Source organism: Castor canadensis, chromosome 1, assembly GCF_047511655.1.
Source record: "Castor canadensis chromosome 1, mCasCan1.hap1v2, whole genome shotgun sequence".
In the NCBI taxonomy this organism is placed as follows: domain Eukaryota; kingdom Metazoa; phylum Chordata; class Mammalia; order Rodentia; family Castoridae; genus Castor; species Castor canadensis.
Genome location: NC_133386.1, coordinates 95,240,052 through 95,265,305, shown reverse-complemented (window position 1 = coordinate 95,265,305; position 25,254 = coordinate 95,240,052). Strand labels below are relative to the sequence as shown.

Below are 25,254 nucleotides of genomic sequence, written 5' to 3'. Positions count from 1 at the left end.
CAAAACTGTGATGGTGGTGCTTGGTCTTTGCCTACCTGAAGCAATATTTGAGTCTTTATCTGTAAATCTCTAAGGCACATTAATATTAAAATCTATATTTATATGTTTACATTTAAATAAATTAACATATCCAACCTGTGGTAGCCATTTTCACTGCTTTGCCATCTTTATGCAGCGGGTTCATAAAACTTCATGTATTCAGATTATTGTGCCTTAAATCTTACTGCCAAATAATTAACACTTAGTTTTAACTTGTTTCTTTCAGCTTTTCACAACAAAGCACATGTTCTAAAGATATGAAATGACATTTGATTTTCATAAACCAAATTCTTTTGTGGACAAATACATAAATATTACTGGAAATGTTGAGTTCCATTCATTTCAAAATGACAGGTTTATTCTTTGAACATTATCATATATTCACTGAGTCCTTGGGAGAATTTAAATAAGCTATATACTGTTTCCAACTTGGAAATAGTCCATCATACCTTCCCCTAATTACCCAAGTACCAAAGTGGGAAGTTCCTTTCTGCTCTCTTGAGATTTACTTTGCCAATCATCTATTGAGGCTTCCATATATATATATATATGTGTGTGTGTGTGTGTGTATATATATATATATATATATATATATGGAATTAATATATATATAAAATCATTTGTAGCCATTATATAAATTTAATCATAAGTTAGGGGTTTTATTTACATTTTAGAAGAATTATTTTAGATCAAAATATTTTCTTAGAGACTCCATTTTCCTCCTTTTGTTGAGGTATGATACACATTAAGATCAACAAATGTTAAGTGTACAATGTAATGAATTTCTACCTATGTGTTTATATACTTGTATAACTGTCACTCAGATCAAAATATAGAATGTTTCCAGAATCCCAGAAAGTTTCTTTGTACCTGCTCCCAGTTGTCACCTTACCAAGATAACCACTACTGTGACACAGATTAGTTGTATAATCTCTTGAATTTAATATATATGGAATCAGGATATGTATTTAGGGAAAATGATGTTTTTCCTCTTAATATTATATCTGTGAAGATCATCCAGTTGTTGCATATGTTATTAGTTCACTCGTTTTATTGCTATGTTGTTTTTTGCTGTTTATACCACAATTTATTCTCTTGTTGATGAATTATTGGGTTGTTTCCAGTTTTAGTCTATTATTTATAATGCCATCATGAATATTCTTATCTAAAAGGGACATCTACACTAATTCCCTTCACTGTCAGTTTTCTTGGGTCATTGAATTTCTAAGTCATAGAGTTTATGTATATTTAGCCTTAGCAAATACTGCCAAACAGTTTTCTAAAGAGGTCATATTAATTTACACTACTACAAGGAATATAGAAGAGCTATTGTTTGAGTGACAAAATACTTATATAGATATTATTGAAAACATGAATTCCATTCATTCCTCATCGTATCCTCATCAACACTTGGTGCTGTCAGTTCTTTAATTTTAGCTATTTAATGGTAGCTCTTCATAGTTTTTCTCTGTATTTCCTTGATCATTGATAATTTTGTGCACCTTGATATGCGGGTTGGAAATTTGGGTATTCTCTTCTCTTTTGTGAGCTGTTTACAAGTTTTGTTTTTGCATTTTCTTTTGCGAAGTGCTTACAGGTCATTTTTTGTTTGTTTTTAGTTTTGCACACATTTAAAAAAGCTTTACAATCTTTTTCTTATTGATTTGTGGGAGCTCTTTTTTATTATGGATGTGATACTATATTGAATATATGTGTGGCAAATATCTTCTCCTGATCTATGTCTTGTCTTTTAGCTTTTAGATGTATGTATTTTGAATAACTTCTCTTAGTCTATGGCTTGCCTTTTCACACTTCTAATGCTGTCCTTTGATTAATAAAAACTTTAATTTCAATAAAGTCCCATTTATCAGAATTTTACTTTGCAACACTTACTCTGTTCCTTTCCAAGTTTGTGAAGATTTTATGTTTTACCTGCTTCTGCTCTATTGCGTTACTTTTCACATTTATGATCATTTATTATTTGCTATTAATTTAATATTATTTACATTCTGAAGTCATGTTAAGTTCTCTGGGGTAGGAATTTCCTAAGTAGTCAAGCAACCTCTAAAATTATTCAGTGTATTCAAAATATATATAATATTGCAGGGTTTTGCTTTATACTTTTAAATTTAAGTGATTGTACTATTTAGAATATAATTTGTTCTCTCAGTTAAATATGTTAAGTGATGCCTTGTCACCACCTCTGAAGTCTGTGATATATTTATCAAATGATGTGCTGAAGTGCTCAGCAGTTGAACTGGAGAATCAGCAATTTCCACTTCCCACAGAGCAGAAGATCGATTTGGTTATAAATCTCCTGTCTACATTAAAATTTTTTAAGTCATGAAACTCAAACATAAATTTTAGACATGGAGAATTAAACTTGAGATTGCATGATGTCAAAATATTTAATTGATTTAGTTTAAGATCTTAGCTGTCTAGTCATATAGTTACCATGACATTATCTGAAAATAGGCAGCAGTTTTGTGTGGATGAATTGTTATATTACTAGACTCTAGCCTGAATTAGATTTAAATATAGCCCCAGATGTTTAAAAATTAGTGCAGGACTATGCATTACTGAGGTAGTATTGACGTGTAAGTTCACTGTGAATGGAGAATGTCTTTTATTTTTTTAAGTATCGCTAAAAATTTGCACATCATTAATACTTTCTTGATGCTTTTATCTTTTTGTTTTCATTATAGATTACTTTTGTATGGCAGAGATCTTCACTATTTGACTCTTCAATTTTACCGTAGTTATTTCCATTCATGATCCCTTCTATTCTAAAGTTTAATATCACCTAACACCAAAACTTGAATGAAATTTATGTCAAAATGTAGTAGTTGCTCACTTGTTTTACTACTAGAATATACTTTGGAAAGTTTAATGATGTAGTTAAGTTAGCTGATTTCCTAATGTCAAATTATAAGAATGAATAATGTTCACGTAATAGTGGCAATAATAATAATAATATCTAAAACTAACATTATATTCCAGGCAAGATTCTAAATAATTTATACAAATAAACATCTGAAATCCTCACAGACACACTGTGAGGAGAGTAGTAACCTTAACCTTATTATACAGAAATTTAATAAAATTATTTAATTATTTTTATCTTCATTTTAATCTGAAGTTTCAGATTGTATGGAAGGATTAATTTTATTTGAAGAAGTTTGATGGAAAATATTGTACAAATAATGTGTACTTTTTTTTAAATAGAAAAACCATGTCCTACACTGAGAACAGAGGGATATCAGTTTATACAAGACAACAGAAATAAACCTGAAGTTTCAGGTAAGCATTGTAATCCTTCGTGTGAAATTATCACCAGGTACGCAGCACACTGTAGGTGATTCTTTGGCATTTCAATTTGAGATCTAGCATTGACAAAGAAATAAAAGCAGATGCTGTAGAAAAAAATGCTGAGAGCAGAGTTCTGTATTGTTTAATCTAAGATTAACAACACCTCAGCCTGTTGGGAAAAAAAAAGTTATTTGACATTATGAAAGTTGTATCCATGGTAAAAAGTCTGAAAGAGAAAAAAAATTATGAGAAAGAAGACCTCACCAGTCATGATTACTATTTCGGTGTAACATTCCTATCGTTCTCCCTAACCCTCACCTTCTCTTCTTCCTCCTCCTCTTCCTCTTCTTCTCTTCCCCTCCCCCTCCTCCTTTTCTCAGTTGTGTGTGTGTGTGTGTGTGTGTGTGTGTGTGTGTGTGTGTGAGATAGTGTAGCCCAGGCTGACTTTAAACTTGTGATCCCTTTGCCTTAGCCTTCTGGGAGTTCAGACTTGCACGACCAAACTCAACTAACATTCCTATCTTTTTATTTCTCCTCTCTTCCTCCTCCTCCTCTCTCTCTCTCTCTGTTTCTTTCTCTCTCTCTCACTCTCTGTCACACACATATACACAATGATAATACATATATTGCATTTGAATTCCCAGCATTTTCCCACATCAATATAATTTTCCTAACACATGGCTTTGTGAAAGACTGTCTAAATTTAAAGTGAATAACCATCTTATTTTTTGTCTGATTAATTTTCTGTCTTTACACTTCAGAGATACTACAATGAACTACTCTACTTACTTAGGGTAATCTCTAGGCCAAAAGAAATTAGTGTTTGAGTCTTTTGAAATATATTTGTGAATTTCCTTCATGAAGATGGCTATACATACTGTATGGAAATGAATCTCATCCTTTGGTACCCTAAAAGGAAAAAATGAAATCAAGACATTTTGCTAATGCTGGGAGCTGGTGGCTCACACCTGTAGTGCTAGCTACTCAGGAGGCAGAGATCAGGAGGATGGCAGTTCAAAGCCAGCCTGTTCAAATAGTTTGTGAGACCCATCTCGAAAAAACCCTTCACAGAAAGGGCAAGTGTAGTGCGTTAAGATGTAGGCCATGAATTCAAGCCCCAATTCCACCAAAAAAAGAAAAAAGAAAGAAATTTTGCTGATCTCAAGCAGCAGGATTTTATTTGAAATAATTTCTGCTTATAGATAAGGACAACAAAAATCCTGTTAAAAATCAATATTTCTGTGAGTTTACTATCTTTAAAAAGTAAAGATTAAATGATGTGTCACATTTTATAGGTTTTGATCTAGGAGAGAGCTTTTCTCTGAGACGTGCATTTTGTGAAGGTGGTAAAACCTGTTTCAGATTGGGAAATGGACTTCTTATCAGAGATACTATGTAAGTATTTTCTTTACTTTTTAATAATAAATTAAAATTATTTTTAAGGAGATTCCAAATAAGTTGTTAAAAATATAAAAACTTCTCAATAGTATCAGCTCCAATAGAATATTGTAGTAAATGAGCTGTTTATGTATTTGTTATTTATAAAAATCTTTGCAATCTGATCTTTGTTTTATATTGTATATTGTGTCCAGAAGTATAATCTTTAGAGAATGGCAATTAAGTACAGTTCTCAAGAAATAGTATTTACGGCTAAAGTAAACAGAACCAATATTGGGTTTTAAAATGTGAACTTTGGAAAAGAAGACACATTGGTGTATAAAAAGAGACAAAAGACTGATACTCGTTGCATTTATCCTATATTTACTATGCTTCATGATAAATTAAAGTGTTTAGCATTAGGTGTATACCTCATATACTGTACAGAGTACAGTAGTTTTATTTTTGATCTTGATACTCATTTCATTTCAAAATGAATTTACCAAAAATTTCCTATATTAGTTTACCTTTGAAAAAAAATCTCTTGCCATTTAAATAGTAACAGTTGATAAATAACTATACGAGACAACAATCCCAGTATGGTTGGCAAGAATTTGAGGATGAATTGATAGAAATTCAGAAAGCTAGTCATTAGGAAGATGGGTGGCCTATATTCATGGTATTATTCCTTGAGACAAATATGAGCATTCTTCTATATGAATACTCCTGCAATGAAAAGTCATCAAAAGTCCATTCGTCTTAATGTGCAACATAGATGTCTGCGTGAAAACGTATGTGGATTTCTCATTTCCTGATGAGTAGCCTAATATTTAAGTTTCAGACACAGTTGTTAAGAACCTCAACATTTGATTTCTCAAAGGGAAATAGCATCAGTCATCTCATTGCCTATTCTCAAATGCTTTGTACAATCTAGATTCCTAACATTTTTTCCTTGACAAAAGTTTCTTTTAAAACCTCCTGTTCTGTGATGATTTAGGGAATTTTAGTTTAATTACATGGTTCCTTAAAAGTAAATTGTAAGAGAGTAAACTGGCAAGAAAGAAGAGTGTTAAAGGAACAGAGTAATTTGATATTGGGGAGGGATACAGGTGATCATCAGGTGGGGTGCTTCAGCAGACATAACTGTATAGCCCTATGCTATAATGTGTGATTTTACAAGTGGGTGTTGAGGATAGTACAGTGGTTCCGTGTTTGGGTATGTATGTGATGTAAGAAGAGTATCTCCCATATATGTTTTTTCTTAACTAGTAGTAGATAATTTTGATTAATAGATTTAGAAAAGGCAGTAATTCTGTTCCATAAATGAAGATGCATTTTTTTCTTACTGCTTTCTTTCTGCCAATTTAAATCCCTAAATTCTGGCCAGATGATATAAGGAACTGGAGTGAAATAGTTTAAAAATTCATTGTACTTGTATGAAAGAAGACTTAGTTAATTTTAAATAGCAACATTGGAAAAACTTACTACCGTTTTTAGGAAATGCTATTCCCTTTAGAATCCATGAGATTATAAATGTTATAACTTGAAATTTATTTTCCGGTCTTTCATTCTAAATCACTACCCAATTCCTGGGCAAGCAGTGTAAGTGCATTCTCCAGCTTGGTGGAGCAGAGCCCTGGGCTCTTCACTACAGGAAACTGGAGGGTATCTGGTTAAGCTGACTAGCGAGTATCAAGTCAAGTCGTTTGGCTCATCTCCACTTACATTTCACTCACCAGCCAAGTATGCTAGGATGCTTCTCCTGCATGATGCCATTTTGATTTTTCAATGAGACTGGAGTGAAGTTGCAGCTATTTATATATTTGTAAATAAGCTGTCTTGCAGAGTCAGCATGGGAAAAGGCAGATGTTATTTTATATAGAAAATGGGGATGTGTTCTGTGCCTGAACTTGTTTTTATCATTCTGGCATATACCAGGTGAGATTCATGAGGGAAGAACCTTAACAAATGTGATGGTAAGATACCTAATAGGTATGCTCACTTCCTTGAGCCCAGCTTAATGAGGGCCTCCCAAAGGCTGCTCTGGCAGATGGTCTCTAGTATACACACACATATAATTGTACACTTAGAAATGACACAGGCTCAGGAGAAATCTAAGGGAGTTGGTGTATTTTGCTTTAAATTCTTTCCAGTTCTTCAGTCTTTAATGCGATAACAAATGGTAAGTTTTTAGGGGCATTAAAAGATTCTAGGTGGCATGCTATCTAGTTTTCTTTTTAGTGTAAATTTCCTTAGTTTCTTGGTATCTGCAAGTATTCTGGTTATGTGAAAGAAATGGCTCATTATTTTATACCTACCAAGAGCTATATCCCAGAAGATCATACTTTGATTATTTTTAAATGTGTTTTGGCAATTATCAGAGCAAATTGGTAAAGTTAAGAGAAATGATACAAACACACACGTACCATGGGGACAGTTCAGAAATTTTGAATTTCTGTGTACTGTTGCTCCTAAAGGGATAACATACTCAGCTTTTCTCTCTGTCTTTTTTTTTTTTTTTGAGAAACATCAAAACCTTTATGTCAAGTGAAAGAATCCATATAGAGAAAACAAATTGTATTCTTACTCCTTTGCATTTTAGTGAGTGATATTGCCTCTGAATGTTTATAGGAAAAATTAAGCTACCCCATATCATTCTATACTAGTAAATAGATTTGTTGGACTTAATTTTTTTATTGTTGTGTTGGGTGAGAATACATTGTGGCATTTATAAAAGTTCTTACAATGTATCAAATATATCATACTTGAATTCACCCCCTCCACTGCTCTCCTTTATTCCCCCCCTCCAACTCCTGGAATAGTTTCAACAGGTATCATTTTTGTATTTACATACATGAGTATACAATATTTGTACCATATTCACCCTGCTATCCTCTTTCCCTGCCACCTCCCCCAAAGGTACTTATACGCTCCCCACTGCCTCACCCCTAGCAGGACCTGTTCTGCCCTCCTGTTCTCTGATTTTGTAGAAGAAAAAACAAAAAAGAGAGAAATAAATGACATTTTGCTTATTTATGTAGCTATATAGGGAGTTTTCTTTTAATATTTACATGTATATATGTATTATAAGCCAAATTGGTTCACCTCCTCTATTTTTGTTCATTCTACCATAGTCCCTTTCTTATGGTGGTTTCAACTGGTTTAAAAATTCTGTATTCATTCTTGTATAGAGTACATCAACCATATTCACCTTCTTAGTTTCCTTCTTTTAACCTACCCCTCTTGTGTGTGACCTCTTCTTAGTGTGATCTGATTTTCATAATATTGTTATATTTGTATGTTTTATATTCCGCATATGAGACAGAACATTGACTTTTGTCCTTCTGAACCTGGGTAACTTCACTTAAGATGATGTTTTCCAGCTCCATCCATACCCTGCAAATGACAAAATTTCATTCTTCTTTGTGGCTGAGTAGAATTCCATTGTTATAAATACCACATTTTTTTAATCCATTCGTCAGTAGTGGGGCATCTTGGCTATTTCACAACTTAGCTATTGTGAATCATGCTGCAATAAACATGGGTGTGCAGTTGCCTTTATTGTAACCTGACTCACATTCCTTCAGGTATATCTCTAGGAGTGGTGTTGCTGGATCATATGGCAGTTCTAGCTTTAGTTTTTTGAGGAGCCTTCATACTGTTTTCCATGTACTAATTTACATTCCCACCAGCAGTGTATGAGGGTTCCTTTTCCCCCACAACCTTGCCAACATTTGTTGTTATTTGTGTTCCTGGATGTAGGAGTGAGGTGGAATTTTGTCGTGGTTTTGATTTGTGTTTCCTTTATGGCCAGGGATGGTGAGCATTTTTTTCATGTGTTTTTTAGTCAAAATACTTCTTTCTTTGAAAAAGCTCTGTTTAGTTAATTTGCCAATTTCTTTATTGGGTCATTGATTTTTTGGGAGTTTAGTTTTTTGAGCTCCCCATATTTTCTGATTAACAGTCCTTGTCTGATGTATAGCTGCAAAGATTTTCTCCCATTCTGTGGGTAGTCTGTTCAATTTGGTTTCCATTGCTTTTGTTGTTCAGAAGCTTTTTAATTTCACATAGTTGCGTTTGTCAATCCTTTCTCTTAGTTACTGAACCATTTGAGTTCTATTGAGGAAGTCATTGCCTATGCCTATTGCTTCCAGTGTATTCCCTTCTTTTTCTTGTCTAGCTTCAAAGTTTCAGGTCTTATATTAAGGTCCTTAAACCACTTTGAGTTAATACTCGTACAGGGTAAAAGACATGGATCTAGTTTCAATTTTTTGAATGCAGATACCCAGGTTTCCCAGCAATGTTTGCTGAAGAGGCTACCTTTTCTCCATTGTATGTTTTTGTCATCTTTGTCAAAAATTAGATGGGCATAGCTGCATGGATTCATATCTGGCTTTCTATGCTGTTTCACTGGTCTTTGTATCTGTTTTTGCACCAGTACCATGCTGTTTTTATTGATGTGGCTCTGTAGTATAGTTTGAAGTTGAGTATTGTGATACCTCCAGTGTTGCTCTTTTTTTCTCAGTATTGCCTTGACTTTTTGCAGTCTTTTTTTGCTTCTAAATGAAATTTAGGGTTGTTTTTTCAATCTCTATGATGAATGTCATTGGAATTTTGATGGTAATTACACTGAATATGTAGATCACTTACGGCAATATAGCCATTTTTACTGTGCTGATTCTGCCAATCTATGAGAATGGGAGATCTTCTGTAGTCTTTGATTTCTTTCTTCAGTAGCTTGTAGTTTTCCTTGTGGATGTCTTTCTTATCCTTTGTTAAGTTTATTCCTAGGTACTTGATTTCCTTTGAAGCTGTTTTAAATGGAATTGTTTTCCTCTATTCTTTCTCAGTCTGTTCATTGTTGATGTATACAAAGGCTATTGATTTTTGCAAATTGATTCTGTATCCTGCTACTTTATTGAAGCGGTTTATAGTGTTTAGGAGTTTTTTGGTGGAGTTTTTCAGGTCCTTTAGGTATAAGATCATGTTGTCTGCAAATTTGGATAGTTTTAACTTCTTTTTCCATTTGTATTCCTTTTATTTCTTCTTCCTGTCTTATTGCTCTGGCTAGGAATTGCAAGACTGTGTTAAATAAGAGTGGAGAGAGTGGATACCCTTGTCTCATTCCTGATTTAAGGAGAAATTGTTTCAGTTTTTCCCCATTTAGTATAATACTGGCTATAGGCTTGTCATTTATAACATTTATAATGTTGAGGTACATTTCTTTTATTCCTAGCTTAATCATAGCTCTTATCATGAAATTATGTTGAATTTTATCAAAGGCTTTTTCTGTATCTATTGAAGTGATCAAGTGGTTTTTGTCTTTGCTTCTGTTAATATGTTGTATTACACTTAATGATCCACATATGATGAACCATCCTTGCATCTCTGGGATGATCATGGTATATGATCTTTTTGATATGCTGTTGAATTTGGTTTGCCATTATTTTATTGAGAAATTTTGCATCTGTGTTCATTAAAGAAATTGGCCTGTAATTCTCTTTTTTTTGTTATGTTCTTGTCCAGTTTTAGGATGAATGTAATACTGGCTTCATAGAATGAGTTTGTCAGTGTTCCTTCCCTTTATATTTCATGGAAAAGTTTAAGGAGTGTTGGTATTAGTTCTTTAAAGGTCTGGTAGAATTCATTGGAGAATCCATCAGGTCCTGGACTATTACTTTTTGGGATACTATTGCTGCTCCAATTTCATTGTGCGTTATAGATCTGTTTAGGTGTTTAATATCCTCTTGGTTCAATTTTGGATGGTCATATGTTATCTGGAAACTTGTCCATTTCTTCTAGATTTTCCAATTTATTTGACTATAGGTTTTTTAAAGTAGTCCCTGAAGGTTTCCTGGATTTCCTTGGTGTTTGTTGTTATCTCCCCCTTTTCATTTCTGATTTTACTAATTTGAGTCTTTTCCCTCCTCATTTTAGTCAGATTTGCAAGGCATTGTCAACCTTATTTATTTTTTCAAAGAGCCAGCCTTTTGCTTTGTTGATTCTTTGTATGGTTTTTTTGTGTCTCTTTTCTATTGATTTTTGCTCTTATTTTTATAATTTCTCTCCTTCTGCTTGTTTTGGGTTTAGCTTGTTCTTGTTTTTCTCAGAGTTTGAGATGTAACATTAGGTCATTTATTTGAGATCTTTTCTGTGTTTTTAATATAGGCACTCAAGGCTATAAACTTTCCTCTTAGAACTGCCTTCGCTGTGTCCCATAGTTTTTGATAGATTGTGTTTTCATTTTCATTAAATTCCAGGAACTTTTTGATTTCCTCTCTCATTTCTTCAGTGACCTACTGATCATTGAGTAATGTGTTGTTCAGCCTCCAGTTGTTTGAGTATTTTTCAGCCTCCAGTTGTTTGAGTATTTTTCTGCTGCTTCTTTTGTCGTTGAGTTCTTGTTTTATTGCATTGTGGTCAGACAGTATGCAGGGGGTTACTTAAGTTTCCTTATATTTTTTGAGACTTACTTTTTGACCTAAGATATGGTCTGTTTTGGAGAAAGTTCCATGGCATGCTGCTGTTGCAGGATGGACTACTCTGTGGACCTCTATCAGGTCCATTAGATCTATGGTGTCATTCAGTTCTACAATTTCTTTGTAGATTTTTTTGTCTGGATGGCCAATCTATTGGTGATAGAGGAGTATTAAAGTCTTCTACCACTACTGATTGGGTTCTAAATGTGCTTTTAAGTCCACATGTTTAATGAAGTTGGGTCACTGACATTGGCTGCATGTAAGTTAATAATTATTTCCTCTTGATGTATTGCTCCTTTTATTAGTATGAAGTGACCTTCTTTGTCTCTTCTGACTGATTTAGGTTTGAAGTCCACTTTCTCTAAGTATTGCTATTCCTGCCTGTTTTGGGGGATCATTTGCTTTGTAGATCTTCTACCCTTTCACCCGGACATTGTTTGTTTCTGTAAATAAGATGGGTTTCTTGTGAAAAACACATTGTTGTGTCTTCCTTTTTATTCCAATTTGCCAATCGGTGTCTTTTGATGGGGGAGTTGAGTCCATTAACATTCATTGTTAATATTGAGAGGTATGTGATGATTCCTTCCATTTAATTGCTTTTGTTGTTTAAGGATTTGTGTATATGTGACTAATTCTATGCTACTCTCTTGTAGCATAGAAGATTACTTGTCTGTTCTTTTATTAAGGTTTAATATTTCCCATCCTTTCATGATTATGTTTGTTTTCATCTTCTGTGTGAAGGATTCCTTTCAGATTCTTCTGTAATGGTGATTTGGTGGTCAGATATTGTTTTAATTTCTGTTCATCATTGAAGGCTTTTATTCCTTCATCAATTTTGAATGATAGCTTTACTGGGTAGAGTATCCTAGGACTGAAATTGTTTTCTTACGGTGCTTAAAATACCTCACTCCAAGCCCTCTTGCTTTTAAGTTTTCTGTTGGGAAATCTGCTGTTATTTTGATGGGTTTACCTTTATATGCTATTTAATTTTTCTTTCTTACAACCTAAAAATTCTTTCCTTGTTCTCCATGATAGTTGTTTTAAGTAATATGTTGTGGAGAGGTTCTATTTTGTTCATGTCTGCTTGGTGTCCTGGAGGCTTGTACCTGAATGGGCATCTCCTTGTTGAGATTTGGGAAATTTTCTGCTATTATTTTGTTGAGCATATTATGCATTCCTTTGGCTTGCACCTCTTCTCCTTCTTCAATGCCAATGATTCACAAGTTTGGTCTTCTGATGGAATTGCAGAGTTCTTGCATATGCCTTTAGCAGCTCTTGAGTCTTTTGTCTAAGAATTCTTCTGTTTATTCGTTAACATCTATTTTGTCTTTGAGCCCTGAACTTCTCTCTTCCACTTGTTCTAGTTTGCTGAAGTGGCTTTCAACTATTTTTTATTTGATTTAAGGAACTTTTTATTTCCACAATTTCCATTTGATTCTTTTTTTTCTGAGATTTCCCATACCTTTGTTAAACTTTTCTTTCATATCTTGTGCTATCTTCATTATTTCATGTCTCTCTCTCTCTCTCTCTCTCTCTTTCTCTCTTTTTTTATCATCTCCTTAGTTTCATCTTGGAGTATGTTGAAGACCCCTCTGAGTTCATTTAGTTGTTTTTGTGTCTTCTCAAGGTTTTTAAACCTGTGTTCTCTTGATATTCTTTGAGTTGTTTATGTATGTTCTCTATAAGCTTCTGTTTAAGTTCCTCTTTGAGTTTCTTTTTGAGATAACTCTTTGAGTACCTCTTTAAGCTCATTGGAACACTCTCAGCTTGATTGGTCAACAGGAAATACATTTTAAAAGTATCAGGGAAATGAATTTTCTGATTTATTATTGAATTCAACTGTGGATTTTGATACCTAGTGGCTATCTGGAATAACTGTGATGAGAAGGATGCTGAAGCCATATTGGTTTCAGAAGATTAACATTCTGTGACCCATTAGGAAAAATAAGAAAGTGAGGAGTGCTCACATGTCTTCCAGACCACTCTGATTTAAGATGATCCCTGTAAGCTGGTGGCTTTTGCAATCGAAGCAGTCCCTGGAAATGGGGGAAATGAGGTTATGCATGAAAAAACAGCCAACATGGGTTAAATTTAATAGATTTTATGAGCTTGGATAGCATAACTGGACACCATGATGTAAACAAGAAATATGGACCCTTAGCTTTTGTTACAAATAAATAAATCTCCAGTAAAAAGGAGTTTTCTTTTTCTGTCTCTCTCTTTCAATTGGTGGTTGCTTTATGGAAGCAAGGAGTATTTAATTTCATAACTTAACAAGGAAGAAAATAGATAGTTGGTGAGAGTAGAACGATAGTTATGTGAAGTCAGGAAGAGTAACTTGGTTGTAGGAATAGATGAAGTTGTTCAAGGAGTACTGAGCTACAGTTAGGAGCAAGAAGTTCTGGTGCCCTTTTGCACAGTAAGTTAACTGCAGAGAACAGTAATGTACTGTGCACTTACAAAAGCTAGAAAAAAAAGATTTTGAAAGTTTTCACCATAAGAAAATAAATAATTGTGGATGTAAATAGGTTTAGCTCATTAAATATTATGCATGTATTGAAACATTTCATGGTACCCCTTAATGTGTACAATTTTTATGTTTTTATGTATCAGCTAAAAAATTAAAGTCAAAAGACAATTAAAAATTTTGAAGAAAATTTGACACTCACTTTACAGGGAAGAAGTGTCAATAGATAGTATCAAAATGTTAAGAAAATGACATATATACAAATAAAAATGAACATATCTCAAAGAAAAACTGATAGTATGTAGAAGATAATCTAATTTGCATTTATGTTTTTATGAGCACAATAATCCTCAACAAGTAGAAGATCTAAAATAATACATTTGGAAGATGTGTAGCAATCTTTAGAGTCTTTTAAGTTCTCTGGATTTCAGCAGTCCCTTGGAAATAATTCTAAATATGAGCAGATTATGTGTAGTGTACCATGATTTGTACTTGTCTTTGCTGCTAATTTATGCCATCAGTATGTCTTTTCTATTTAGTATCCATATTTTTATTGTGATAGAAAACACTCCAACATCTAGGAAATTTGATTTTATATGCATTTAGGATTGTTTTCCTGAAGTTGATTTTCTTAGAAATGTAAATTACTTCTAGGGGTCTTGATAGATAACACTAACTATATTCCATCATGGCATTATCCTTTTATTCCACATGTTCCTCAATATCTATAGTAAAATTAGGCACTGTGATTTAAAATTTTTGTGTTTTATTTTTAAACTTAAAATGTATGCAATTACAAACAAAAGCTGTAGTGTGCTAAATAAGTGTTTTAGAGGTTCCTAAAATGTTTGTTTGCCTAAAGGGTGAATAAGGGCTATCACCCATAAGCCACTGAAATAAATGCAATCTAGTGTAAGCTCATCATTTTATTCAGTAAGCAGTTTTGAGTATTACTGGGGACTGGCATTTCACTAGGTTCTGGGCTTCCATTGGTGAACAAATAAAGGTCTAGTCTTGGCTTCCTAAAATGCAGGGTAAGGAAAAGCCTTTACTTCCCTCTTGCTGGCCTATATCATTCAAACTTAGGCTACCTTGGAAAAGTTGCTACTACTTTTAGGCAATGCTATTCCCCTTTAAATCCCTGAGACTATAAATGTTAGGTGTGACTTGAAATTTATTTTCTGACCCCTTGTCTTATAAAGAAAGGCTATACTTCCTTAAGCATAACACATGAGGGCAGTTTTCAATAGTTCCATTCCTTCCCTCATAAGGGCCTATTTTTCTAATCCTTGTTTCATTTTTATTATTCTTCTTTGGGTCTTCTCCAAGTACTCAAAACCAGTTAAATTCTGAGACTCAAGACTATGGTCAGAACTTTGACACTGAAGCTTCTATTTGCTGAACATTTTAGGAGGATTAGTTTACAATTCCATTAAGCTATAGAGAATGACTGTGTTTGCTCTCTTGGGTTTTCATGTGGACATTCTTTCTTTTGTAGATAGGAAGTTTCCTATATAAGGGCATGTGACTTAGTTAAAAAGTTGTCCAGCTGTTTTTATGAGAGTGACTGACCGTTACACATAATTCTGTATGTCATCACTATACTTCCTTAATTATAGTTTGGCATGCCAAGAATGTGAGGTGAGTCATTAAGTCATACATTCTTAAAATGAAAAGAAAAGCCTGTTAGGATCATGATTTCTGAATTCTTTAAGTCAACTTAGCAAAATTATAGGTATTAGATAACAGAATTTCAAGATTATTTTTACATAGACTTTTAAGAATATATGGAAATATTTACTTCTCAATAATCACAAGAACTTATTTTTTTTCTAGAAACTTAAGGGATTTTAATATGTACCAAAAACTAGTTGCTTAGTATAAAAATGGGCACTAAAATGTAAAATAACATAAAATTTTGTTTAGTAGTTTTGGAAACGTTTCATATCATCATTATTATCATATATAAGTAAGTTTTGATTTTCCTCTTGCTCATTTCATATAGTTCCATACTATTTTGAGAAAAGTAGAATGTATTAGTAATTGGTTATAAGTGTACAGATTCTACAGCATTGATATCACTTTAATTAAATTTTTTCTTGAGCTTCAATAGTTAGTCTATTAGCCTGAGATAAATAATTTTACTTAAAACGTGCGGGAACTTTTAAAGTTTCATGTTCAGTTGTGAATGCTAGTAGATGGAATCTTATACAACTAAAATATTTTTGTTTCTCATGAGTTGAAAATGGAGAAATCATAGATTTATTTACTTAATTTTTGTTTCTATTTAATATTTGATTATTAAAGTGAGAAACAATTATGCCTTTCTTCAAAGAGTCTGTTTTTAGCAATTAAATTACCAAAACACAAAAAGGCTCACATAAAGAAAAATGGTTAGGTTTTCATTTCTGAGGGAAAACAAGGTGGCTTCTCATTTGTCTTGTTGAAACACAGAACATTGGCATAAGACACATAGCTCATTAATACTTCAGGGCTTGCTGAGGACGTATAAGATACAGTTCTTGCTTCTGGAATGAATGATAAGAGAAGCAATTGAAAACAAGTAATTATCATGCTAAGCATATAGTGAGTGCTTTTAGTGTTCTTCAGAGGACAGAATCCCAAGTAGATGGTATGATGAGAAGATTGGAGACTGTGGGTTTGATTTGGGCTTTGAAGACTGAAGGGAATATTGAGAGTCAGGGTGGGGAAAGGGAAAACATCTCAGGTGAGCAAATGCCATAAATTAATCACAGGGTCCTGGAGGTTAATACATGGAGAATTTAGCTACATTAGAAAAAGCACTGATAACTCAATTCATCCATATCAAAATTGGCAGATGCTTTGATTTTCTCTGATGCTTCTGAACATTATTTAAGTCTGCAAATTTGCACAAAACTGATATATAGTTTCCCTCACAATATCCAGATAGGTTAAATCCTTGTGAAAGTTTGTGATCACTTAAAATTGGGAATGGGCTTCTTGAAAACTATCATAGGGTCAGAGTTGTGTTGTTTTTCTTTAGACTCCATTGCCCACATTGGAACTCATATTCTTTGGGTAGGCCAGGTCATTGTTCATGTTTGTAAATTTAGCAGATTAGGGATTACATCCAACTGTTTCATGTTTGTGTACACTGTGGTGCCTAATTCATAGTAAGTAATACTTGATACATGGTAGTTGAATCTACAGCATCTTAGGTTTAAATATTTCAAGAGGTGTTTTAATTTTGTTAGTATACTATATACCTATTTGCATATTTTAGGCAACCCAAAATATCTCTTCACTAGCAAGTCAAAAAATGAAGTACATAACCTCTAACCCCTTTACCAAATCTCTCACAGAGAGGACTCCAGGGTAACACACATAATTAGCTCGTCTCCAACAATGGTAATGATCACACTTTACATTGTGAAATGTTTTATGATTTATGAAATGCTTTTGCCTTCTCATATATTTTGGAATTGAAATGACATCTGTGATATAGATATCAAATCACCATTTTATACATGCAAAAACTGAATTTCAATGAAATAAAGTAGTTTGTGTAAAGTTCCAAACATCGTAAATGGAACAGTTGGATCTAGAGCTCAGGTCTTCTGTCCTCAAATCCAGAGTTATTTCCTATTTTATTATGGATAATTATGTGTAAGTTATCTTTAAATATCTGTATGACATCTACCTTGAGAGTGGTGAAGTACCAATTAAATGTCATCCTTAGCAGTCATACTAATGCAAGTGTCATTAATAAAGTAATCAAATAAAGGTGTTCTGTTTTGGTAATTATTTGGACCAATTAACAGAAATTGATTAATCTACTTTTATTAGCTATATGTTAGATATTTTTCTTTTTTCAGTAACTTTTTATTTAATGAATCTCATCCTGTAAGGGACAGCTGAGCTTTTGCTTGGAGAGGTTGCATAAATGTATCTGTGGAGTGTGCAGGATTTCAAAGTATGCAAAAGAAAGCAGACATGTAGGCATGTTCTTCAGTCATCTGTACTCTTATTTAGCTCATAGAAATGTTGTAAAGATTGATTAGAAATTAATCTAATGTGATTGCAAATATATTATTTTTATGATGGATATAAACCTACAAACAGATAATCATGACCTTAAATTTCTGAGTTAGCCAGAAAAATTGATTATAGTAATGCATAATATTTTGTTATATTAATACTTAACAATAACTATAATAACTCTAGAATTTTGTTGTAATTGATAGTACTCTGTGTTTCTATATTTTTAAAATAGTATTAAATAGTCTACTCACTATTGGACACAAATAGTAAAATAGTAAAAAAGTAGTATAAGAATAATTGTGCCACCTAATATTCATTAATTTATTATTAATTTAAATTCTTAGCCACAAATGTAACCAAAAAAAATAAGTAGGGTAGCAGAAAAACTGCTTATGCAATGTGAGTCACATCAGTTAGGTATACATTGCCTATAATCTCATTAGAGTCAGCAATTACATTTCCTGAAATACATTTATTCCAGATTAGTGACATTTTTATAATTTTAAACAAAAGAATAAAATATTCAAATAATTGACTAGATAAGTTTCATTTACTATGACTAGATCTATGTAATTTGGAAATGATCGGCAGTTCAGTGAAATTTTAATTAATATGGACATATGTGGTGATATGCAGAATTAACATTTGGGTGGTGGAATATGAGATTGAATTGACCAAGATATTCCTCTTATTTGAACCATCTCAACTTCCCGTTTCCACCTCAGGGTCTCTCTGCCTCAGCTGTCCTCTCCAGAGGCTACCCTCCTGAAGGTTAACCCTTCACTTGTGCTCTTAATCCCCTCCTAGACAGCCTCCTCTAAGACCTTGATCCACCATGATCCCCCTGCTCTTGTGTCTTCAACAGCCTCTCCACCGTATCCTGGCCTCTTAGTCTACAAACATATACTTAATCCTTCCCTATTCTAGAAACATTTTCTCTAACAGTACCCTTCCTTCACAAACTTCTCAGAGGAATAATGTTACTGACCATTTTTTTCTTCCTCAAATATCTCTTAACCCATTCAAATCTAACCAGAAATTCTTGGACCCTGTGGAAATTCTCCATTTAATTTGGTGGTGATCACTATATCTTGTTTCTAGTACAAGTATTACATTGAACTGCCTCTGTGAACCCATTTCTCTTACTCTGTCAAACCTTTGCTTTTCTGCCCCTTAGAATTCTATGTATCCTAAAAAGCTTAGTACACATACTAACTTCTACATACAGCCCTTACTGACGTCTTCAAATTCCCTTCATTTTTTGTGGCCCAATACACTTTGTCTATAACTATAACACAATTCTGATCTCATTATGGTTTATACCATCTATGTGTTCCTAATAGTCTCATTTATGGAAGGGCTCAAATGGTGTCATATCAACATCAGAGCCTATGTTGCTATGATTCCTACTCTTGTATACTTACAGAACATCAATTCCCTTTCCATGGGTATTCATATTTGTCTCTTCTGGGAGCCCCCTGGTTGTAGGCTATGTGTTCATGTTCAAAAGCAAGTGTACGTTGAGCTAAGGATGTAGCTCAGTGGTAGAGCGTTTGTATAGTGTGTGCAAGGTCCTTGATTCAGTTCCCAGCATGAAAAAAAAAAAAGAGTCCACTTCTGTTCTTGATGTTTTCTAATCTCCTTGTCAGTGCATGTTAACCTGCCTTTTCTGGGAGTCCTGTCCATGAAAATCCTGCCCCACAAGATACAGTCAACCTCTGCGTGGGGCTGCTCATCCTCAGTCCTCAGGTGCCAGGGCTGCCCTGCAGCTTATGACTGAGCCATGTCTATGTACATAGTGTTTTGGAGGGGAGTGGCAGGGGTTTAATGGCCCTCTGCTCACTCTGTTGCATCCTGAGGCAGCACTGCCACAGAGCTTACAGAGTGTAATAAATACATCTGCATCAACTCCTGGCTCTCCTTCCTACATGGAGTTCAAAAGCTGGCAGATGTAGAAACTAGGTAGTCCACTTCATTATCCTCATGTTGCCTAGCTTTCTTAATTTGCCCATGATAATATAAAATTCTCTCTCCTTAAAATGCTATATAGGAAAAATATTCTCTGATTTAGTGTCACTATTAAGTTCAGCTTTGATGCCAGTGCAAAAAAGAAATTCTAACAAAGTATTTAATTCAATTCCTAAATGATAATGGATACTCACTAAGAGCTTCAAAATGAGTAAAGACACAATCCCTGCCATTGAGTTATTTCTGTCTAGGATGACAAAGAGGCAATAATTAGCTATTGTGGAATGTGGTAGCAACTTTTAGATAAATTGTGGGAGAACAGGGAATGCCAGGACAAACTTCACAGAGGAAGTTTTGAGGCTTGAAGTATGAAGTTGCTGTGTGACCCAGGGAGCCAGCATGGTTTGTGATTGTTGAGGGGAGTATCATGGTGGTTTTAAAGGTCAAGATAGTTTCAGGGATACTGAGAAATCCTGTGTGGTTAATGAACACAGGTGTGAGTGTGTCTGGATGCAGAAAAGGCTGAAAATGGGACGTTTCTGAAAGGCCATATATACTGGCTTGGGGGACTTGAACTTTATTTGGCTAAAAACATGAAGGTGTAAAAAACTTCAGATAGAACTGCCATATGATCCAATGATAAAACTTCTAGGCATCTACCTGAAGGAATGTAAGTCAGGATACAATGGAGACTCGTGCACATCAGTATTTATTGGAGGAGCACTGTTTACAATGGCCAAGCTATGAAAATAACCAAGATGCCCTACAATTGAGGAATGGATTAAGACAAAAAGTATATATGAAGTAGAATGATCAAAAATTTTCAAATATACTCCATAAAGAAGAAGGAAACTATGTGGTTTGAAGGTAAATAGGTGGATTTCGAGGACATCATGTTAAGTGAAATTAGCCAGGTTCAGAAAGACTAAAGTCCCATTTTCTCTCATATGTGGAAGATAGATCCAAAAGATAGACATATGTACAAAACCAAACATGATCATATATATACATTTATATGTAAAACATGTTTGTAATAGTGGAACTACTCGGTGGAACTTGGGAAGGAGGGAAAGGAAAAGAGAATGACAGTCACCAATACTGAAATACATTGCATCTCTGCAGGTAGAAGATATGTACTGAAAGCTGTTGAATAATGGGGGGTGGGAGGAACTGAAAGAGTTGAATGGACCAAAGTAAAGTATATTTCAAGCTGGGATGCATTGAGAAACTCCTTTGAACATCAACTTTGGAATTAAAAATGAAAGATAGGATTGTAAAGTAGCTACAGTGTGTGGTGTATAGGAGGTACTTGTGGGAAGGGGGAGGGAGGATGAATGGAGGAGATGAAGGTGAAAGAATATGGTTGATGGGCTTCATATACATACATGAAATAGAATGATCAAAAACTTTTCAAATAGACTTATTACTACTAGTCTGTCTAAATGTCTCTTCTACCTAGGGAGCTAATAAATATAACTTTGATGTAGATATTAAAAAAGGATCTGATTCCTACTCCGTCAGCTTACCCAGCACCAGATAGAAAGCAAACAGCAATGTGTGATTTTTTTTCTACCAGCAATTTATTTATGTTAGTTCTGTGGTTTGTAGAGTGAAGACTTGCTTTTGAACTAGAGTTCCAATAAGCAGTCAGTATATTTGACTAAAAAATTAAATAAAAACATGAAGTTATAGGAGCAATGGCAGACATTCTAGGAAAAAAACCCAGCTGAATGTATACCATTAGGAAAAAATCACAGCTTTCAGTTAAGTCTCAGAGTGCTCTTGAAACAGGAACTGAGTTTCAGCCCCAAGAAGGACATTTTAAAATTCAAAGGAGTTCTTGGGGGTGGGATTGGGTTTGACCCAGGATATTTTGAACACCCGAAAAAACTATCAAATGGTCCCTGTGTCTGAGGAGCATCTTCTCCAAGTCACCCTTGACTTTTGATATCTGTGATTGGCATCTGGTAGGAGGGCTTCTTTTTAATAGGAAGTCATTTACAATGCGATGAAGAGTAAGTGCTAATCAGAACATGAGAGAGATTATTAGAACATCATCCAAACTTTGTTTTCCCATTAACAACCTATCTATCTGAATCCCTTAGCAAACAGAAAAAGGCTAAGATTTCAGAGTCTCTGTGACTGTGGAACTCAGGCATCATTGCCCAGCCCAGGGAGTGTATGTGCAGGGGGAAAGGAGGGGGAGGCATCTCAGACAAACCCTCCAGTCCTGCTGGCCAAATTGCTTATAACATGACAGGTGATGGTAGATGTCAGCTGGGAAAGAAATGACTTACTATAAACTCCAAGCATCTCTCACTTCACTCTCAGGAAATGTAACTTGTATCATATTTCTCTTCCTGGAAGATATTCAGCAAGTCAGATGCCCCAGTGATACTTGTAAATACGGAAGTTCTTCATAAACCCTGCCTCACACTTATTCAGAATGGAAGAATTAATTTGGAAGCCTGTTCCTTGATATTTAAAAATAGATTCTTTCCATTTAACCATTCATTTTAAAAGCAAAAAAATAAACAAATGTCTGTCTTGTTAAATATGATCTGGGAAACTCACTTTAGCTCTACCAAAATAGCACTTTTTAAAAAAAGGACTGTGCTTCAAGACTTGTGCTATGAACTGGTAAAGAATTACCCTTGGAACCACTGTAATCCACAATTAAACTTTTTGAACACTTTGCTATCTGAGTATTTATTGCACTTGATTTCTGTAACATCATTTACAAAATGGAATTTCTCTAGAATAATTTATGTCCTCCTGCTTTTTAGTTTATGAGCATTGAAGTTGTGAAAGTTTATTAATGTTTGTTCTTTTTTATATTTACAAGGAGTAAAATATTATATAATGAAGTAAAAACAAAAAAGAACTTGGTAATCATGAAGTTTTCTTCCTAAAATTATTTGTATCCTATAGTTGAGCTTTATACTTACTTTTTCTATATGTGAAACAGATGTTGCTTGCTATATTAAAAACTATGATTCTTTTAGGAATACAGAATAAATACATCAAAGTGAATTTTCAAAGTGAATTACTAATTACTTAATATGCTAAGAAGCAAACAAGTTTGTGAGCTTCCTATAGTCTTTATTTTTCTTGAAGTAAATCACCAGGGCCTAGTCATGGAGAATAAATGCGATCTTCTCTCCTTTTCCTTCTCTCTACAAAACAACTATGCCAATACATATTTGTGTGTACTTTGAAAGAGCACACAGCCAAGATGCTCCACTACCAATGAACAGATTAAGAAAATGTGGTATTTATACACAATAGAATTTTACTCAGCCTCAAAGAAGAATGAAATTTTGTCATTTGCAAGAAAATGGATGGAACTGGAAAGCATCATCTTAAGTGAAGTTAGCCAGGCTCAGAATGCCAAAAATCACATGTTCTTCCTCATATGCAGACTGTAGACCCAAAACAAATGCAGTAATATTATTGGACATGAGTGACACACTAAGGGGAGAACACGCATGGGAGGAATAGGGAAAGGAAAGGAAACCTAAAACTTGAATGTGGTTGGTGTGCATCCTGTTGAAGAGTGAATAAAGTAATCTAAAATTGGCAGAGGCCACAATGGGAAGGGGACTAGGAAGTAGCAAAGAGGTCTGATAGAGATGAACCAATGTGGGTTGCAATATACATGTGCATGGAAGCATCGCTAGGAATCTCTCTGTATAGCTATCTTTATCTCAAACTAGTAAAAATGCTATGTCTTTCTTACTATCTCTTATGTTTTCTCTTCAACAAAATTGGAGAACAAGAGGACAGAACAGGTTCTGCCTGGGAGTGGAAGTGGGTTTGCGGGGAGGTGGCACAAACAATGTATACACATGTAAGTAAATGTAAAAACCGTAAAATAAAAGAGGAAAAAAAATTGAATCAAAACAGCTAAAAAATAAAAAAAGCCAACAATTAAAAAAAAGTTTTTATTATCCCTGAATTCACCATGCTTTTGATGTTCACCATCTGGAAGGGAGGTGAAAAGCAGTTTATCCTCTTGGACAGTTTTTAAGTTTCTCATTAATTGAGCAGCAATGAATGCCCTCTGTTTATTCAGTTGATAGCCTCTGCTCCTGAGAGAACAGACACTTCACTTCCTTAAGTTAACTTTGTGTGTAACAATGTCAGGCACTGATGGTACAACTTGGTGGCCACTGGTCTGTATTCCAAGAAAGCAGTAATGTAGGATTCGTGCAAAGGGTTCTCTTTCCTTCTACACACAGTTGAGACAGTCAGATTCATGATCATTATTTTCATATTCTGAACAATTACTCATCTTTTTACGTAGGTTGCCATTCTGTTGGTTTTTATTTCCTAATGTATTAAAATCCCAGTATTAATTCTTTTCTGTAAAAACACAAAAGCACTTCTAATCAAAACACTTCATACCTTTCTTCCCATTATATAGTTACCTGTGTATCTGTTCTCATAATTTTCTCTACTTCCTGAAAATGGCACTCAGTATTGAAGAAACACATGTCAAAAAATTCCTATTTTTTTTTTAAAGACATGGTCTAAGGCATAGCGAGAAAATATTCCTGGATGGTTTTCACCTTCTTTAGCATGTATATCTTTCCTACAGCCTGACAGACAGTAATTCCTGTTTTAAAGATATTACTTTGTGTTTTGCTATAACTTCCTGGTCTGTGCTCAAAATATCATTAAGGGAAGGAACTGTAATAATCTACCTTTCAGGGATACTTGTCAGGATGTGCAAATATCATACTGACTACTTTCCTTGGAGCCCCAAATATAATTTATTGTTTTTGTTAATATCGTAGTATGATCGTAAACATTTCAGTTATTTATTCCTTTCTTTAAAATGATATTTTATATTTATATATCCTCCCCAATGCTCAAAAACTAGTCTTTTTTCTCTGAGTCCATAAATGTTATTTGTAAGTGAGGTCAATAACCGTGAGGCAAATTTTACTCTATTTGTTTGTTGTTCTATTTCAGATAGTCCTGGCTTTATTATTATTTTTTGCATTTATTCTTTATTGTTGTTCTGGGAGTACATTATGGAATTTACAAAAGCTCTTAAAATATATCATAGTTGAATTCACCCCCTTTCTCATTCTCCTTTATCTCCTCTCCCCCCAATAAAGAGGATATTCTTGATATACTGGAAAAAAAAGACCTTGGAATTAGGAGTCATGAGTTCAAGTTCCATCCTGATCTCTGCCTGGCAAAGTAGGGTGGCTGTTTAAATTCTGTGACTTTAATTTCTCATTTTTGAAGTGAGGTGGTTGACCTAAATTACTATCAAGGTTCCTTTCAGCTTTAGAAGTATGGAACTATAAGAAAATATTGTGGGTGGTTTCTTGTTACTGAAACACTTCCAAGGCCTGGAAGATGACTGCTGCAGGAACTTTTGGTGAAATCCTCTTAGAGCAGCTATTATGTTTTGCTATAACTTGTAGAGAATTTTAACTTCTTTTTGAAAGTAAGAAACTTTAGTGTTTGTTCTTGGATTTTTTTTTAATTTTGGTTTTTAAAATTAACCTGTTTTAGAATCACTTGATTCTAAAGGACTTGATTTTTTCTTTTGCTATTTTCCTGATGAATGGGATA

At 34.0% G+C, this 25,254-nt stretch overlaps 1 protein-coding gene across 4 annotated transcripts in view; it reads left to right on the top strand.

Annotated features, from left to right (window-relative positions):
• The window catches only part of Col19a1 (collagen type XIX alpha 1 chain), a 336,038-nt gene that overhangs the window by 23,808 nt on the left and 286,976 nt on the right, over positions 1-25,254 (top strand). For all 4 annotated transcript variants that reach the window (XR_012449953.1, XM_074080460.1, XM_074080453.1 and 1 more), the window contains exons 3-4: positions 3,265-3,339; positions 4,644-4,743. Coding sequence is in view for 3 of the 4 variants with exons in the window: in XM_074080460.1 (XP_073936561.1) it covers positions 3,265-3,339; positions 4,644-4,743 (175 nt within the window). In the remaining variant the exon portion in view is untranslated. The remainder of the gene's footprint in view (positions 1-3,264; positions 3,340-4,643; positions 4,744-25,254) is intronic.